At 46.0% G+C, this 19,903-nt stretch overlaps 1 protein-coding gene across 1 annotated transcript in view; it reads right to left on the reverse strand.

Moving 5' to 3' along the window:
* SCN8A (sodium voltage-gated channel alpha subunit 8) overlaps window positions 1–19,903 on the reverse strand; it is a 75,589-nt gene that overhangs the window by 14,233 nt on the left and 41,453 nt on the right. The window contains exons 9-15 of the mRNA XM_081083772.1: window positions 19,063–19,236; window positions 16,176–16,532; window positions 12,941–13,408; window positions 12,283–12,400; window positions 10,954–11,108; window positions 7,688–7,861; window positions 2,520–2,642 (exon numbers count right to left, since the gene is read on the reverse strand). Coding sequence (XP_080939898.1) covers window positions 2,520–2,642; window positions 7,688–7,861; window positions 10,954–11,108; window positions 12,283–12,400; window positions 12,941–13,408; window positions 16,176–16,532; window positions 19,063–19,236 — 1,569 coding nt within the window. The remainder of the gene's footprint in view (window positions 1–2,519; window positions 2,643–7,687; window positions 7,862–10,953; window positions 11,109–12,282; window positions 12,401–12,940; window positions 13,409–16,175; window positions 16,533–19,062; window positions 19,237–19,903) is intronic.

A 19,903-nucleotide genomic window follows, 5' to 3' on the forward strand; every position in this document is an offset into this window, starting at 1 on the left:
ATTGCTAGTATTTGGTTCTTGCAAAGTTCTTAGTTAACATTTTCTAAGGGTAATCTCTCAAGTGTGGGCAGACACAAGAACCCAAAGCAAGGAATTAAGGACATATGCCCCCATAGAAAAATAACACATAAACTATAAATTCCGGCAAATTCAATATTTTTCCTTGCAGTTATTCTTCCACAATAGAGGAATGGACCCGAGCCCTCTCCTCCTGCCCAGCCAGAGCTGTTGGCTGGAGTCAACCCAATGAGGTGACACTCCTATAGCAGAGCTTCCTTAGCTCTGCGTTTCTATATTGTTTGAAATCCTAGCTTTGGGTTCACTTGTTCCTGCCCGGATTTGAGAAAACCTTGATATACAAGTTCCTCTTTCCAATGCTTTTCCAATAAAACTTTCTACTGCTCTGATCATCCATTCTGGACCTCTGGCCTCTTCAACGTCCTAGAAGTTTTGGGGCAGTGGCAACTGCGAGTCCAGGAAAGGGGAGAGAGGGAGGGGCTAAAAGGAGGAGTGTGGCCACCAAAAGGGCTCCGTGTCTGGATTATTCAAATAATTTCCTCCTGAGCAAGCTGGCACCAGCTTGTTTCTGCCACATAATGAGCATCTAGACTGAGAAAGTTAGTAGCAAGTATCAGCTGGGCATTTTTTCTTGGGCTTTCTTCAGGTAACCAGTCTCATTTTAGGAGATCCAGGATCACTGTGGGGAATGTAGAGGCTCCCAGGCTACTGGGCTTGGGTACAATGTTGCAAATATTGTCTTTAAGGGATTTTCTTTTTTAAAAAATCCTCAGTTTTTTAGTCACCAAAATGAATAACAAACTCTTTAACAAAAAATTAGTATGATTTATTTAAAATATTTAACTAACCCCTTCTGATAAAAGTGGGAACGCGGGGGAGGAGGGAAGAGCATTTTAATCCCAGTTTCAATGACGCCACGGCCACCGAAAACACCCAGCCCTCGGCAGTAGCCTCTCTCCCTACATTTAGCCTGAGCAGCACCACGACCTTATCACACATCCTGAAGCCTCTCTCATCTACAGGAGAAAGACTAAGAATCCCGAGTTTTGTTTTGCTTTTCAAGTTAAAATAGATTTACGCTGCTGGGGACTGGCCTCCCTGCAGATGGCTTTGGGTGGGTTGCAGAAAGCGGGTGTTTAGTAAACCAAACTGTGACTGTGCTACAGAAAGAAACACAAATTTGTTGCAAAAAGCATTTGTGTGAATAAACTAAAATAATAAAATCCCCAAGCGCCAGTGAAATTTTCACCTTTCCATACAACCCTGGGTGCCATCATAGAGTAGTGAGTGGCCAGGGGCACAGATGAGGAATGAATGAGGCAGCACGGTCGAGGGTCTAGTTTCTCCAATTAGCCTGGCTTCGCGTGCGGGCTACTGCGACTGTTGAATATTCATTCCTACATTCTGACATTTGCACATTGAAAAACACATCCTCTGGTTTGCTCTCCTGCATGTATTCAACATCTGAATGGAAATAGGTTTCTTGGTCTCGTTAAGTACAACAGACCTCTCTGATCACCACAGGACAACCGTTACCACCAAAAGCCTGTTGCCCACTTGGTTTTAGGAAATTGACTTTTCAGTGTGTATGTGTGTATGTGCACATGTGAACATACACACACACTTTTTTTTTTCTTAAATCAAGAGAAACAGCAAAAAGGCACCTAAAGAGGAAGCCTTATTTCTAAATTGTTAGGGTGATAGCACCTTGCATCTTTTGGATTTGGGTGGAGTGTCACCAAAGCAGGAATAGCAGGTGTCAAGAAACTGAAGGAGAACTAGCTGATAATCATGTGGCATCGTACCTGGTTGCTCCTTTGACAGTGTTAGGACAGGGGACCACAGAGCGTGGGCAGAGGGGTAGGGGGTGAGGAGGAAAGCTTTGCTATCATCAGACAGAGGCTGCCAGTCCTTATGGGACTGGGCTGAGAACAACAAGGTGCAATAAGAGGAATCACAATACAAAGAAAAGCATTTCTTTCCCCAGGGCCGTGCCAAATTCCACTCCAGTCCCCATTCCAGGCCTGCCAACGTGTCTTCAAGCTCCTTCTCAGCCACTTGCTGAGTGACTCCAAGGTCACAGTCCCCACCTGGCTGATGGCCCTACACAAGATCTCCCTACCTGCAGCCTCTGCTTTTCAGGGGGGGGGGTCTCTGGGTTACAATTCCCCTTCTTTGCACCTGGTGATTCTCCCTATTAAGTCAACAGCCCAGAAAGCTGCCCCAAGTGCTACAGGTAAGCCAGGCCAAATGAGAATAGCCAATGTTAACATGTTCTGCGATGGCATGTTGTTGGGGGGTGGGGCCTTTATTAATGTGATGAGGCAGCTTAATGCAACTCTCCTCGCACGGGGCAGGTGTGGGGGGAGAGAGTGGAGGATCAAAGAGCAGCTGCATCACAGAGTTGGGGTTTGAATGGTCTTTCCACCATGTGATCAGTTCTAGCATGCTTAAACAGTTCCATGGGCATGCAGAAGGATCAGCGGCTCTTAGTATCTTACCCTCATCCCTTCAAATCGTGATAAGGCTCTTAAGGGTCTCAAAGCTCTTAGGGTCCTAAGGGACTTTATGGCACCTAGTTCCGAGTAGCCCAGGGCATTAGCTACAAGGCTGACTAAAGAGACCTACACGGAAACAGAAGAGAAAAACAAAAAAGGAAACACAACAAAAAGAAAGAGAAAACAGAGGTTCCAGAGTGTTAGAACAAAGCCCCTAGCACTGCCCAGACAGGGGCCCCGGCAGAGGAAGTGGGTAACACCAGCTGCCTACTTCAACTGGGGCTCAAACGACCTGGAAGGAAAGGTGGTTGAGAGGCAGAAGAAAAACACAAAGGAAAGAGCAAATCGAGAGAGGGCGGCAGACAGACATACAAGCTGGAAAAGGGAAGAGGTTGAAGGGAGCGGAGAGAATGAGGAAGTTCCACTGGAGGAAGAGGAGCCTGAACAGATGACAAAAACCTTACCCTCGCCCTTTACAGTCTCTGCAGGTCCCAGAAGTTCCCATTAAATTAAGCCAGACAAATTTAATGGTACCTATGGAAAAGAATACAGATAAATACACACACTCCACACAGGCCGCCCCCTCCTCAGCTCTTTCACCAGGGACTTCCAAGGACAAGCTCTCTTACTCCTGGGTGACAAGAAACCATTTGTTGAGGAATCTGATGAGTCACTACATGAACAAAGGCAACATTCATAAAGTACCACAGCTGACTTTCCAGTTCCCACGGAGAAAAGAACCAGACGAAGAAACTTCTTGACAAAATTTTGAGTCTCTGAGAACTCGCTTAAGTATAATTCTTCTGTTTCTCATTTTTAACTATAACAATCCTTCCATCTTTTAACTATCCCCCTGACTCCTCCCTGGCCATGAGGACGCGGGCGGGTCTGCACAACTGCATCCATACTTTTCCCTATAATCCCCAGAACAGTCCACAGCAACCTGGCCTCAGGTCTGTCCTTTCCAGGCCAGTCTTCTAGGTCCGCATCATTAAAATAACAGCTGGCAAGATCCTTGGAAAAATTTTTTAAATTTTATTTTATAGATGAGGAAACTGAGACCCATATGCCCAATACACAAGAGCTTGCCCGGGATCACGTCAGCAGCCCTGAAGCTAGGATGAAGACCCGCGCTTCTGGTTCCCAGGCCAGAGCTCTTTCTTCCAAATTTAGAGGAGAACAATAAACAACTCATAGCTTAGTTTCATTTGTTGCTTTTCATCTCTGTCTTAGGGATTTAATTCTGCATCTCTGAACTGCACCAAACTGTGTTGTTGTTTTTAAATGAAGACATTTATAATTGAGCAGCAGTACTGGCAGCGGGTAGAAGGATGTCAATGACCGAGTGAGGGTCAGGGATGGGGAGCCTTAAAAGTTTCCATCTTAAAAAGGGTTGTAAACCTTTACCTACGCAAGTACTCACAACCCACCAATACAGGAATCTTCTCTGGATTCCTAGGTAGTGTCCAAAACAAATCCGGAATTAAATGCTGCCCTATTAGGCTACTCATGTTCTTTAAAAGGTACATAGTTCAGGGTTGAATTTCTGCCTAAGACAAGGGCCTCAAAGCCTTATCTAGAACACACTAGCAACAACCAATCATCTTCCTCCCATCTACCATGGTCGATAAGACATAGAGGTGTATTTTGCCTGCCATTGCCAATTACAGTCAACTCTTAAACACATTTAAATAATAGGGAGAGAGATAGAAACCTCAATGATGAGAATCAATGATTGGCTGCTCCTGCATGCCCCCTACTGGGGATCGAGCCCGAAACCCAGGCATGTGCCCTGATGGGGAATCGAACCGTGACCTCCTTGTTCATGGAGGATGATGCTCAACCACTGAGCAACACTGGCTGGGCTTAGCAAGATCTTAATAGGTAAGTCTGAAGGTAAGCTATCCCATCCCAATCAAGTGCCTGAGTTCTAAATACCCCTTATCAGCTCTGTCCTGTGAAACTGCCAGGTAAAGACTGCTGAAGGCTAAGCTTCCAGCGGCTACTGGCCCCATACAAAGCGAGAAGACCTCCAGCTCTTTTTGGGGGGGAGTGGTGGTGAGTATGATTTATCTGATAACAAAGAAGACTAAAGTGGGGAGGAGGTACAGATGCCAATTCAGAGGTTGGCTCTAAGTGTTGTTGCGAGATAATCTGCGCTTGACTGATCAATCTGGCCAAGATCTCCCCAGGAAGATAGTAAGGATCCTAGCGGGGTTATTCCTTAGTAGCTGAGGACTTTCTTATAACCCTCCGAGCCTCCCTGTCAAACTCTCAGTGGAGACAGTGAGAACATTGCTCAAAGTATACTTTAAGGAAAGAACCAAACCTGAAAAAGGAGTTGAGAAGTCAAAATTCAGATTATCGATGGCTGGAGGCATGGGAAAAAAGGGGAAGGCATTGGGTGACTTTTTCAAAATGATGTGAACGTTTCAAACAGAGACCATTTCAGCAGTCTGAATTCAGAATGAGGTGAGTGGTCCCTGGAGCCAGCGTACTGGCTAACCGTGGTTATGACGGGGCCATGTTTTCTGGGGAAAAGATGACAAAATTCTTCTACAGGACAAGATGTCCAGTGTGGCCAAGGACCCGAGCAAAATAAAATGTCTCTGTTTGGGAACTCAGATGGCTTATAAATACAGATAATTAACTTTATAAGTTATCTGGATTACCTCCTGATTCTAAAAAGTACTCAAAGTAGCTTAAAGGGGCAATAGGAAGAATGAAAATTCATTAGGGAAACAGACATGGTGATGAATGAGATTCGGACGTCAGTCACCGGTGGGTGACATCCTGGGAGGAAGAGTCTCTAAGAAATGATGCTGAATTGGGCCCCAAAATGTTTACGTTGCTGGATGACCTAACATGCCAAGGGCACTAGATATCTTACTCAAAGGACGCCGAAAACTCTGACAGTTCCAGCTGTCAGTCTCAGCCTTATTCTCCATCCACAACTCAAAAATGGCAACCAGTGCGGCCATGGTTCACACCAGGGCTGTCCCTACTTAGCACACTCTGCTTCTGCTACGGATGTTTGTATGTGCCTCATCTTTCAGGCCCTTAGAAGTGCCCGTCTTCTACTCTCTGTATTTCCCCCACAACACCTGGCAGCAGGCTGTGCATGTTGTGGATCTCAATAAACATTTGATGCGTGAAGACTAAATGGACTGTTCTGCCCGACAGACGTGAACAGAAGGGGGTTCCTGGGAGAGCCTTGTTCCCAGAATGCCTGATTACCACCTGCCTGAATCAGGCCGCCGTGGCCCTGCAAGCTAGTGTGAGCTCCCCAGGGGGTGGAGCATGCCTGCCCATCCCTTGTGACCCCCTATGGCTCCTGGGACAATCCCACACAGAGAATGGTATTTGCTTACTAATAACTGGTAGAGGTGTTCTCAGGAGCCACTGTCAGGCCTCATGGCAATGTGAGAACGCAACAACTCCCCAAAGCTGGAGGGACTTACGGATTGTTGTTCGTTGGCTACATACCTGTCTCATGCCTTTTACTTCCCTGACACTGAGTATAAAAAGTGATTAAAAATGTTTGCTGAATAAATGATGATGTGCAGAATTGTTAATGCTTTTAGCAGCTTATTTGGGTACAGAGGGATGTGAGATTCCTGATCGATATCCTCAAATTCCAGGGTTGCTCACCCCCGAGAGGAGGAAGATAGTGGTTCAGGTTAGGGTGGGCAGCGGAGGCAGTAAAAGTCATGGTGGGAGAGATTTGTTCCAAATCGCAGCTTCCCTAGGGCCGTTGGAGTGCGGTAGTGGATGCATCTGTCAGAATTCTTGGAAGGTCCAGAAGAGGAAGGGCTTCTTGGACTCCCGTAGGTGTGCCACCTGACTCTCAGTGTCCCGTGCTCTAGAAAGAGAGCAGGCCCAGTTCTCTTGGCCTTCTCCCAAGCCCCTCCCTTAACTCTGAGAGCTTGAGTCTCAGTCTGGGAGGAAGAGGCCCTTCTATCACGAGGTGCTATCAACAGGTGCTCGAGGGAGTGCCAAAACCTCTAGGTAGGAGGGTCGCGCTGGCACCCTCTGCGGGACCACCCGTTTGGCTCACTTTAAGAGCAGAGGGTGACCTCCTCACCTCACTGAGGCAGAGGGACAGCTCTTGGAAGGAGTCATGAGCCGGGGATCTGCAGACCTTGTTGGGAAAGGGATGCATTTATAGAGCAGAGATCACTGCTGCCGCCGAGTGCTGGGCGCCTGTTATCCAAGGAAGAGGACCCTATGCTGCTCTAGCCTGGGTCCCAGAAGCACTCTGCAGAGAGCTCCCCATGCAGCCAATAAACCGATGTTCTAAATGGACCGACTCAGCCTCCAAATGCTCTACTTTCTTGGCACTTCTCAGCCCTCAGCAGGAACCGAGTTCTCCATGGGCCCTGGTCCTACAATTCCCATTCACCCTTTCTCTCCAGTGCTGAGTTGGGTGGGAGAAAAAGCTGTAGTTATTACACAGAATAAGAGACAATCACCACGGTTAGAAAAGCCAACAAGAAACAAGTGCTGGTGGGGTGAGAAATAGTTACAGATGCAGCGGCCTCCACCCTGAAAAATAACTCGGGATGTAATGGCCAAGCCTTGGAGATGGTCTTGGAACCTGAAGGAAAAAAGGATTTTCTTAAGTTCGATCGTCCCTGTGGGGAAGAGGGGGCTTTATGTGGGTGTGAGCTCCCCTCTCCCTGAGAAGCTGACTGGCTCAGATCAGTCTGGTATGAAGACTTGAGCTGGATGGAAGCGTCACGGGAACGGTCAGCAGGACAGTCTACCCAGATCCCCCTCTACCTGCATCCCGGCAGCACCCACCTCCTTCCCTCACCCCTCTCCTGGCAGCAGAAAGAGGACAGCCCGCTGTTTGGGACAAGAGCCTTCCTGTTCCCAGCCTAAGAAACAGGGGCTTTGATACCAAGGATTCCACTTCCCTTTCCAAATCTCTACACCGCCAGGGCAAAGAGCTGGCTGGCTGGCTGGTCAGTCCCCGGAGCAGGTGCATTCAGAAGTCCCTTCCCAAAGTGAAGATCTGACGGCTCTGAAAGCAACTTGCCCAGACCTACATCTATCTACATCTTGCCTTATGCCCAGGGCCCCAGGCCGCTCCAGCCATGAAAAGAAGAAAACTCCCTGTTTTTGTTTTCCTGCTAGAAAGGGTGGGAAGTAGAAAGCAGGACACGTACAGCCACAATGAGGAAGTCCAGCCAGCACCAGGCATTGGTGAAGAACTTGACGAAACCGTAGGCTGTCCACTTGAGCAGCATCTCCAGGATGAAGATGTAGGTGAAGACTTTGTCGGCGTACTCCAGCACGGTCCGGATGGTCCTCCTCTGCTCAATGTAGATGTCCTCGAAGGCCTGAAAGAGAGGCAGCAGCTGCCCATCGTGCCTAAGGGCACACAAGCACCGCCCTCGCCGCAGCTCCTCCCACCGGGCTGGCCTCTCCAGCTTCCTGTCTCTTCCACTTCACTCCCCTGCTACATGTGATTTTTTAAAAAGTTTTATTGAGCTATACCATACAATTCAGCTATTTAAAGTGTACCACAGCTTTTGGCATGTTCATAGTTGTACATCCATCACCACCACCAATTTTAGAATATTTTCATTACCCCTAAAAGAAAGCCCATGTTCTCTAGCGGTCACCTTCTAGTCTATCTCCCCTTAGTCCTAGGCAACCACTCATCTACTTCCTCCCTCTACAGATTTGCCTCTTCTGGACATTTCATATAAATAAAGTCATATAATATGTGGTCCTTTGCTCTGACCGGTTTGGCTCAGTGGATAGAGCGTCAGCCTGCGGACTCCAGGGTCCCAGGCTCGATTCCAGTCAAGGACATGTACCTTGGCTGCGGGCACATCCCCAGTGGGGGGCGTGCAGGAGGCAGCTGGTCGATGTTTCTCTTTCTCATCGGTGTTTCTAACTATTTATCCCTCTCCCTTCCTCTCTGTAAAGGGTCAATGGGATATATTTAAAAATAATAATAATATGTGGTCCTTTGTGGTTCGCTTCTTTCACCAAGCCCAATGTTTTCAGGTTTCGTCCATGTTGCAGCAGGTATCAGTACTTCACTTCTTACTGATGAATAATATTCCAGTGAATGGCTATACCGTGTGTTGTTCATCTTTCATCAATTGATGGACATTTGTGCTGTTTCTACTTTTTGGCTATTGTGAATGCTGCTGCTCTGGGCATCTGTGGACAAGTTTTTATCTGGACATGTTTTCATTTCCCTAGGATATATATACCTAGTAGTGGAATGGCTAGGTCATACAGTAACGCTATGTTTAATTTTCTGAGGAACTGCCCAACTCTATTCCAAAGTGGTCGCACCATTTTTTTTTTATATTCCCACCAGCAATGTGTAAGGGTTCCAATTTTTTCACAATCTTGCCAATGCTATATGTTTATATGACAAAATATTTTCTCCTTTTAGCCCCTGATGTCACAGATACAGGTAGAGGGCCACAGGGCTGGGAGATATTCAGGTAAAAAAAAGTCTTAGTACTACTTTCTTTCTCTGGAATTCCCGAATGAGGCAATTCTCTGATACAAAGGTATGCGCATTCCATGTGCAGAGTGGTAGGCTGCACAAGGGTGGTGCCAAGAGAAGAGACTTCCTAAAGTGGGAAAAGGGAACCTGGAAGGGGGGAAAAGTCCCTTGCCATGCAAACGGAGGTGGGGGCTCTGAGCAGTTCCAGAGGGACGCTGAGCTGCCTGCAGACTCTCTTCCAGAGGAGGCATGGGAACACAGGTGTTTGTCTCACCACTGGACAGTGGGGCAGAGGTCATGGGTCCGCAGTCCTCAGGATCTTGGTACAAATAAACCCCCCGGTGAAAACAGCAACAGCTTCCATGTGTCTTCCCCTGAACTCCATTTGTAGAAATCCATTCTACAGCCCAGCACATGTGAGAGGCCAAACACGGATCTTCGTGTCACCGGAGGCTCTAATCCCTTCCTCTGAGGCTCCATCACAACCACAGTCTACTCTTTTCTGGGACAATTTGGCTGTCGCTTCACTTTGCTATTCTTAAGTCTCATGCCGACTATTGCACGGGGCCTCCGGTACTGAGCCACGTATCCCCTTTTATTCAATTATGATACACAACAATTGTCAAGGGTGAGTAGTAAACCAAGCTCAGAACGTTTATTTCACTGCTGCTTTTTCTGTGGAGATGGGAAGAGAAGGGCCAAAGGCTGGGGCATGCTCCCTGTTAGTTTAGGTTTCTGTTTCCTAGATTTGAAGAAGGACAGCAACAATGACACAACACCTCTCCCCAACCACTGGCGTTAGTCTGACCCGCCCTTTCCTGGGGGGCAGAGGCCAGGCTGTCTGTCACCCTGCTGCCTGCACGGAGCCTCAGGAAGCGCCGAGGGAGTGCCTGCCGATGCAGTGACTCAGGGGTGGGCAGGGCGGCGGCTCCCCCTCCCCGTCACTCAGACCACGGACACCAGCCCCCATTTTCTGCCTCCAGCTTTCGCGCTGACGCTTTCCTACGTGAACCTGGTCCTTGGCATCCTTGGGCTCTGCTTTACCACACGTGCCTGCCTGTTTCACCTTTTCTTATTCTCCGACCTCACAAGTCAGCAAAACGTCCCACGGCCTCGGTGGGATCTGTGACACTGAATTTGGGGTTTCTCCCTTGTTATTTTCTGTGCTTCCAGATTAAGCTTTGGTTCCACACCTACATAAGTGTGCCCACCTTCTTTAAAAACATTTCAAGAATCTCTCCCTTAACAAACAGAAGGGAAGTGTGTAGTGTCTCTAGTCCCTGCTGTCCTCAAATCTGCTCAACTAGGAAGCAGCTCCCTCATAAATCCCCCAGGGAAAACAGGCCTCCTCAGCTACAATCCGGCTCAAGTGAAAGCAAATGCCAGAAAAAATGAGTCCTAGCAGGGGAGGAGCCTGTGTGTTCAGTGCCCTATAAGCCTCACTGATTAATGACCACGTACAACCACAGGAACAGAAATACCCGTGTACCCGAGATCTAACACTCTAAATATCTGCTACGGCCACCGGTTCTCCAAAGCCAGTAGGCTGTGAAGGGCGAGGGGGTGGAGGAACACTTCTCCCTCCATACCTTGGGCAACTGAAAAGCAAAGAGCAAGAGATCTGGGGTATTAGATGAGAAAGGGAAGTTCATTTTAGGAAGTTGCTGAGGTTGGGGCAAACCAAGCGGTGAAGACACTTGGTACTTTGTATTCTCGTCCTGATGCTAAGGCGGCCTTAGGGCTGAGAGTGTTCGTGCTGAGTCTAAAGATCAGGATGTGGATTCTAATCCCAAAGGCTCAAAGCACCAGCCAAAGCACTTCAACGGACCGTTCTTCTCGGGTGCACACCCAATCCGTGTTCTCAGAGAAACTGGTCTTGGGCCCCATGCAGTCTTTCCCACCAGTTCCTATCCACCCTTCCCCAGCCAATGCCTCATCATATTGCCCCCCGGACCTCACCAGGGCACCACTGCTGAGCAGAATCATGAAGATGATGAAGGTCTCAAACCAATTGTGCTCTACAATGAGGAAGCACGTTTTCCGCAGGATCCACCAGGACTTGCCTAGGCCTTCTTCGATGTTGACAGTGCAGCACTTGAATCGCCGGACACAACCTGGCACCAGGGGGAGAGGCAGGTCAGACCTTCACATGCCCCACCCAGCCCTGCCCTCTCCTCTATCTCCCAGCCCCACCAGATGCTGCCCCACCACACAGCTGGGAGCACAGCAGATGAATCGGATCACCTGATTAAGAAATCAAGAGGCTCACAAGCTGAGGCCCTGCTGCAAGGCTGCCAGGGCCCCCTGGAGTTGGGAAGACACCCCATAAAGTGAGGGAAAGAAAAGGGTAGTCAAGAGGCAGACAGAGCCATGACAGAAAAGTCCTTTCTAATGGAAATTTCTGGACTGATGCCAAGAGAAAGTGGATAAAGAAAAGTCAGAGCCCTGGCCAGTGTGGCTAGGTTGACTGAGCACTGTCATGTGCACAGGTTGCAGGTTCAATTCCAAGTCAGGGTACATGCCGGGGTTGTAGGCTCAAACCCCAGTGGGAGGCATGCAGGAAGCAGCCAATTGATATGTCTCTCTTGTCGATGTTTCTATCTCCCTCTCTAAAATCAATACATATATATATAAAGATTGCCTGGCCAGCATGGCTCAGTGGTTGAGCATCAATCTATGAACCAGGAGGTCATGGTTTGATTCCCAGTCAGGGCATATGCCTGGGTTGTGAGCTTGATCCCCAGTGTGGGGTGTGCAGGAGGCAGCCAATCAATGATTCTCTCTCATTGTTGATGTTTCTTATTTAAAAAAAGAAAGAAAGAAAGAAAGGAAGAGAGAAAGAAAGAAAGAAAGAAAGAAAGAAAGAAAGAAAGAAAGAAAGGAAGAAAGAAAAGAAAGAGCCTGGCCAGTTTTTCTCAGTGGTTAGAGGACTGGGTCACTTCATTCCAGTGAAGGGAATGCACCTTGGTTGCAGGCTTGATCCCTGGCCCTGGTTGGGGCATGTGCATGAGGCAACCAATGTGTCTCTTTCACATTAATGTTTCTATTCTCTTTAAAAATCAATGGAAAAATGGGAAAAATATCTTTGGGTGAGGATTCACAAAAAAGAAAAGGTTAGAGAATAGTTTGAGCAGGGAAAACAGCATCAACTGCCCTCAAAATGAGGAGGTGGGGAACAAGGTTCTTGAAGAGAGCCATCGAGTCCCCACCTTCTCATTCAACCAGTATCCCTAGCAACGCTGTAAACAGCAAGTGCCCCCTGCCCCCACCCCCCTCCTTGCCCCGCACCTTCTGTGAAGCAAGCTTCTGGGTCCAAGTATTCCTCAGGCTGTTCCACTGGGACCTCTTCTACTTCCGGCTTGATATCAATGGTACTTCCTTCAGAGGAGCTAGTATCATCCAGTTTCTAGATATGCAAGGAAAAGGGAAATCAAAATCAAGAGACTCTGCAGCAACATGTCCACTCCCCCCCTGACTACTCTACACCTTTGGTGTGGATGATGTGCTAGCTATAATTTTTCTCCTCAATTCTTACTTGAAAGTCATCATCATCCAACTCATGATGGGCAAACAAGTACCACAGGGCCTCCCAAACCTGTCAGGATGGGATAAACATTAGAATGCACTCACAGATGTCAGTAATCCACCCTAAACAAATGTGGCCATAGGCCGGTCTCAGGGATTCCGCTCACACAGATTAATGGCAGGGAACTACTTGCGGGTGTACTCCAGCCTCTGACCTAGATGATCCAGGGGCCAGGGAGATAGATCCAGGAACATCTCAGGAATCGAGGCACCTAGGGAAGGCCTAGGATGGCGACAGGGGGGTGAGTTGGCTATTCCAGATTCTCTCTACAAAGTCCATAGCTGAACCAATATCTGGAGCTGACAGAGCCCTGTTTGTTCTCACACAGGATCAAGGCTGGTTTCTAGGCTGGGACCTTACATCTTTGCTGCCGTCAGGATCTGATTCGCTGCTAACGTCCTCTGTGTTGACGTTCTCAAAATCGGACTCGCCTACGGCAATGGGCACCCGCACGGTTAAGTTAGGGTTGTTGATGAAGGACATGTGGTCCTCATCAATAATGTACTTCTCCACGCTGCTGCCGATGCCGCTGGTGGTGCCATTGCCATTCTTCTGGAAGTCACCATTCCGGTGGATGTCTGCACCGGTGTGGTTGGCGATGCAGTTGGCCTTCTTATCATACATCTCGTCCAGAGGTTTTTCATCAGCCTCGCGCTGCTTGAAGTGGGCCTGCATGAAGGCGTGCACTTTCACTTTGGTCCAAGCCACGCCCTTCTTGATACGGATGACTGAGATCTGTAGGTTGTTCATCTCCCCGTCATCATCCGTGGCTGCCAGATTGTCTGCACTGAAGGAGCTCAGGAGCAAGGCCAGGAACAGGTTCAGCACCTGCGCCAGCGGCATCAGGAAAAGGGAGTGAATGTAGCACAGCATTAGGTCAGTTACCATTAAACTAGGAAACTGGAAGCCTACGGATTTATGTAACACACTCAAGAATTTATGTTGTGTTTTGCTTGGCCCACAAAGTGTTTTAAATGCTCACGTTACTAGGTGAGCATTGTGTTTGATTTTTGGTTGTAATATAAGGAGTTTAGCACCTCTTTTCTTGGTTCTTTTATAGTTTTACATATATATATATATGTGTGTGTGTGTGTGTGTGTGTGTGTGTACACCTTGGTTACCTTTTTTATTAACAGAAAAAGAAAAGTCTGCATCCATTTTGGAAGAAAATCCCCCCAAAATAAAACCAAAAAGGTAGATATGAATTATTGGGGAACATGGAGTGCATACATGCCAAGTGCTCATGAGCAGCAGATGCCTTGGAGGACCCGTGTTAGAAAAAACAGGCTTGGAGAGCCCTACTTTCATACAACAAATCAGGAGGTAGAACTAAAATACATTTCATGTCATCGCCTTTTAAAAATTAATTTTGTTTTCCTAACGTTTATCAAAATAAAATAGTTTTATAAGACAGTGATGGTTCTGTTGTATATCTAAGTGTTAAGCCACAGGATACAAGCTTTCTTTCTTTCTTTCTCTTTTAATTTCCTATTTTACTATATTGGTCATTAAGGTTAATTATTTTTATTAAAACTTACTTTTGAAAAGTGGGAGGTGCTCACTTCCTGATTTATACTTGGCCCTTAATTTGTCACACTTCTGAAGAGTAAGGCATATATTTTAAGTGAGATAATAGTATGTACAGAGTGGGAGGGATGGAAACAATACATGAAATATACATATCTGGATTATCTGGGCCATCTGTAGAATTAAAAAGGAGCATGTTGGTAATATGGGGGGGGGGGTGGGGAAGGGTGAACTGCAGAGGGCTCTGAAGGCCAAATTGAGGGATTTGAATTGTAATTGGATCCACAATTGATTCTTGAGCAAAGGAGTCACAGATGATTATACAGATTTGAGAAAGCCATTCCTTAGGAACTAGGAGTTAGGAGACATATTTGCAGGAGGTGATAAGGGTCTGGATTAGGCTACAGTGATGTCAAATCTTAGAATGCACAAGAATCTCCTGTGGTGGGATGTTTGTTAAAACTACATAGTTCCTTGGCCTCACCTGAGAGGTTCTGATCCAGTAGATCTGGTGTAGGGCCTGGGACTTGACCTTTTTAATGAGTGAAACTTGGGTGGTTATGATGTTGGTGGTCTTCTAGAAACACCGGTTGGGTTATAGAAATGGAAAGGGAGGGGCAGATCTTAGACTATGAAGAAAGATGTATATACAGAAAAGGAAGGAAGGTGTATGAAAAACATCAAACATTTACTGGGAACGGAGAGAAAAGGGTCAGAAGAGACTTACAGTTACAGATTCCTAGAGACTAGATGAACAGAAGCACTGAGCAAAGGGGAACCTGGGAAGGTGTCATCAGAAGAAGAAATAATAGGTGGCTTTCTCATGTGCTCAGGTATCTGTAGACAGTCATGGAGAGCTGTCCTTGAAACAGCTGAGAATGGGAGACTAGGGAAAGTGGGGTGAGTCAGGGCTGGTAAATGCTGATCCTGCTACACACTAGTAGGTAATACGGTAATAGCTGTGTTCACTGAGGAGTGGGAAAACTAGAGGGATTAAGACTGAGAGAATGGTGGCTGGGAATGGAGAAAGGGAGAGATTAAAACAAAAACACATGACAGAGGAGGGTGGCGATGGCTGGTTCAGAGGCTGGTGAGTAGGAACCCTCTACTGGAATGCTTCTCTATTGCAGAAGAGGGAAGAGAACTAACATGGATGAGCTTACAAGGGATCCTCTGAGTGTCCCTTCTTCCAGTCCTCCTTGCTCTACACTTACAGGTGGGATTCGGCCTGATCTGAGAAATGGGTGCTCCCACGCGCTTTAGTGTGCATGTCAATCATCCGGGGATCTTGTGAAATATGCAGATTCTGATTCAGTAGCTCTGGGGTGGGGCCTAAGTTCTGCATCTGTCACACACTCGCAAGTGATCTTGTTGTTGCTAGTCCTCAGATCACACTCTGAGAAACAAGGTGTTAAAATCTGTTGGTGAATGCTCTATCTACAGAGGCAGAAAACAGCAGGCAGACAGATCAAAGTAAAGCAAGAAAGCAATTTGTCGTTTTTACAAATTAAATAAAACCCTAACATGGTTTAGGTCAGTGGTTCTTAATGTAGAGCAATTTTGCCAACTAGGGGGCAATGTCTGGAAACATTTTTGGTTGTCACAACTTGGGGTTGGGGTCACTTCCGGCCAGTGAAGGATAGAGGCCAGGGATGTTGCTAAATATCCTACAATACACAGGACAGTCCGACAATGAAGAATTATCTAACCCAAAATGTCAACAGTGTCAAAGTTGAGAAATTCTGGTGTAGAAGACAGGAAGTTTTGTAGTAGAAAGAGTATAGAGTTTGAAGTCTAGTATCTAACACAAGCCCCAACATTTATCAACTATGTGAGTCTAAGAAAAGTCACTTTGCTGAGTTTATTTCCATAACTATGAAAAATGTGGGCAGGTTGTGGGGCTTATGACTCAGTAGGCCTCTGTAAATAGCAGCCTCCTTTCCTTCATTCGTACCTTAGGGTTCTTGGGCCAAGAAAGAATAAAAACCAACACAGACAAGGAAGATACTAGAAGGTCAAAACAGACTGGACTTCTGGGTCAAGATAAGATGTACAAGTGAGTACTAACCACCAAGTTGCCAATGACCATGACCATCATGAAGACGATGAGGCACATGGCCTGGCCTGCCACCTCCATGCAGTCCCACATGGTCTCGATCCACTCCCCGCACAGCACTCGAAAGACAATGAGGAAGGAATGAAAAAAGTCATGCATGTGCCACCGGGGGAGTTCGCAGTCCTGGTTGATCTTGCAGACACACTCCTTGTAGCTCTTTCCAAAGAGCTGCATCCCCACCACAGCAAAGATGAAGACAATAATGGCCAGCACCAGGGTCAGGTTGCCCAGGGCACCGACTGAATTTCCAATAATCTTAATCAGCATGTTCAGGGTGGGCCAGGATTTGGCCAGTTTGAAGACCCGGAGCTAAGGGGAAAAAAAACAACAAACAAAAACCAAGTGATACTCCATCCATTTCTTACCACATGGCTAACGCAAAAGCACATGTCATTGATAAGATCAGCTTACACTTACTGAGCACCCTTGGGAAATTCCCAGGACTTTCTAACAGTCTTGGACTAAACTGGGAGAAACTGAGGCACAAATAAGGGAAAACCGATTAATTTTACAGTAAGTGAAAGATTTAGAAGTAGGAACCACAAATTCTGGCTTTAGTCCCTGGGCCAATCTACTTTTTAAAAAAGCCATACATGAACATACCTTTTTCCTATTAATTTTCCCTCAATTTCTCAAGGGACATATCAAGGAAAACGTGATACGTAGTGAACTAAAAGATTAGTATGGTAAGGACAGTGGCAATAAATTATCTGTCCCCTTAAAAAAAGCATTTACAACTTCTAAATAGCTGTTTTGCTTGCCAATAAATAATTAATGGAAGATATGAAACTTTGTGATATGTTTGGAATAATTTGGAAGGAAAGCACAACTCCCGAGAAGGGGCGGTTCCACATATGTCAAACATCTTCTGAGAAGGGACTATACAGGGTGGGGCCAAAGTAGGTTTACAATTGTTTGTACGGAAAATAATACAATAACCCTATATAATAAAAGGGTAATATGCAAATTGACCCTAACAGCAGAACAACTGGGAATGACTGGTCACTATGACACACACTGACCACCAGGGGGCAGACGCTCAATGCAGGAGCTGCCCCCTGGTGGTCAGTGTGCTCCCACAGGGGGAGCTCTGCTCAGCCACACCCAGGCTGATGGCTGCCAGCACAGCGCTGGTGGCGGGAGCCTCTCCCACCTCCTCAGAAGTGCTAAGGATGTCTGACTGAAGCTTAGGCCTGCTCCCCGCTGGCAAGTGGACATCCCCCAAGGGCTCCTGGGCTGCCAGAGGGATGTCTGACTGCCAGCTTAGGCCCGATCCCCCTGGAGAGAGGGCCTAAGCCAGCAGGTGGACATCCCCCAATGTGTCCCAGACTGCGAGAGGGCACAGGCCAGGCTGAGGGCCTCCCTCCCCCCCCGCCCCGAGTGCACAAATTTTTGTGCACCGGGCCTCTAGTTAATAAATAATAATACAAGAATACACTATGCTTCATGTACTCACAACTGTAAACCTACTTTGCCCCACCCTGTGTTGATACCAATTCAGAGGATGGAACTTTGGTATGTCAATCATGAAATTTCTATATTCTAGATTCATTCGTGTGACCAGATTACAAGGTCTTGGCTAACAGCCTGAGAATGCATAAAGACTATGAATGGAATGATAATAATGAAGTTATCATCAGTCATAAGTTAACAACTAAAAGATAATGTAACAGGAATTCTAATAGAAGCAACAGCATTGATTTGAACATTTTTACTTTATTTTATTGAAAACTTTAGTCTTATCTGAGGGTTCAAGATTTACCAGGTGTTACTTTGTGTATATCTGGGTCACTCGTATTTTCCCCTCTTGACTGGCTTCTAATTTATTAAGAATATTAGTGCTAAGGCGTCTATCTTTTAATCTGGCTTCTCATTTTGTAGATAATGAGAACTGTTCTCAAAAAGTCTATTATGAAAAAAAAAAAAAAAAGTCTACTGTGGGCTGGATCCTTACCAAAGACTAGTAAGCAGAGGTTCCAGAAACTTGGCAGATGTTAAGTTTGTGAGTTGGACTGAATGAGATCTCTATTTTACAAGTATTTCTACTCTATTCCAATTCTCTTACTTAGATATGCTGACGATCCTGATGAATAAAAAAACACCTTAAATTCTTTTAGCTGCAAGTAGTGCACAGGCATCTTCCCAATAGGGAGAGAGAAACCTAAGCCAGTTCTGATGCTTTGTCTGTGTGGGATCCACGAAGCTTCTCAAGGGACTTAGCACATCACACTTATGCTTATGCTAATGGGAAACTATTCTGAAGATACTGTTCACTATTCTTTCAGAGTCATTTTAGTAATTACACATTAACTTCTTCAAATACACTAATTTTAAAAATCCTTCTTAGTTAATGATATGGAAAACAAAGCCAATGTTCAACAGCTAATCTCAATGTATATATTTTAAATATTATTTTATTTTCATTTTCTGGAAGGAGTTACCAAAATAGAAGCAACGAGGAAAGCCATCTTTGAATAAGGAGGAATTTTTGCCATTTCAGAGAGATGTTCGGATAAAGAAATGGGTCCACAAGCAAATCCAAATAGGATCTCAGACTAGTCCTCGGGAGCCCTCCTTCATTTTTTACATTAACCATTACCTTAGGAGGAACTTCCTAAAATTGACATCTGTTTGTTGACTGATTATAAAACTAACCTCTACATTAGGTGGTTAGCAGGACAATTTTCAAGGTTTTATTACCTAAGCCAATAAATAGCCAACTGGAATTGGGAGCAGAATATAGCTAAGGATTTTTAAAAATCGAATTAACTTATGCAAAACTCCTTCTAGTATTTGCAAGACAGGAAATGTAAAAAGAAACTGGAGAAGTGTGGAATACCAATCGGAAAGATCGCAGCACCGAAAGCCCCTCCACATCTGCTAGACTCAGTTCCATTAAACTGAGGGAGACAATAAATCCGTCAAAAATGTTCCAGCCTTCTTGGAAATAATAGTAGGGATCCATGGCTATGAGCTTCAGAAACATTTCCGCTGTGAAAATTCCAGTGAAAACCTGAAGGGGGAACGCATGGGTTAAGAAAAAGAAATAACAGGACAATGGCTTTATCACCAAATTTGAATATAATATATCCAAGAAGCCTCAAGAACCAGCCTTGGTTAAATTCTGCATCTGAGGAATCAAAATCTGGATGTCCCATGACCACGCCACATGATGCAGGAAAGTCTTATTTTTATTTTTACTTTTTAATATATTTTTATTGATTTCAGAGAGAGGAAGGGAGAGGGATAGAGAGATGGAAACATCAATGAGAAAGAAACATTGATTGGCTGCCTCCTGCACATCCCCTACTGGGGATTGAGTCCACAACCGGGGCATGTGCCCTGATCGGGAATTGAACCAGTGACCACCACTTGGTTCATGGGTCAATGCTCAACCACTGAACAACACTGGCTTTCTTTCTTCCTTTCATTCAAATATTTTTTTATTCACTGATTTTTAGAGAGAGGAAGGGAGAGAGATTGAGAGAGACTAGACATTAATTTTGTTGTTCCACTTATTTATGCATTCATTGGTTGCTTCTTTTATGTGCCCTGATGGGGGATGGAACCCATAACCTTGGTGTATCTGGACAATGCTCTAACCAACTGAGCTACCTGGCCAGGGCCTTATTTTCCTCTTGAATGAAGTACTCAGCCCTAACGTTTACATCTTTGTTTCT

This window comes from Myotis nattereri, assembly GCF_964212035.1.
Source record: "Myotis nattereri genome assembly, chromosome: 2".
NCBI lineage: Eukaryota > Metazoa > Chordata > Mammalia > Chiroptera > Vespertilionidae > Myotis > Myotis nattereri.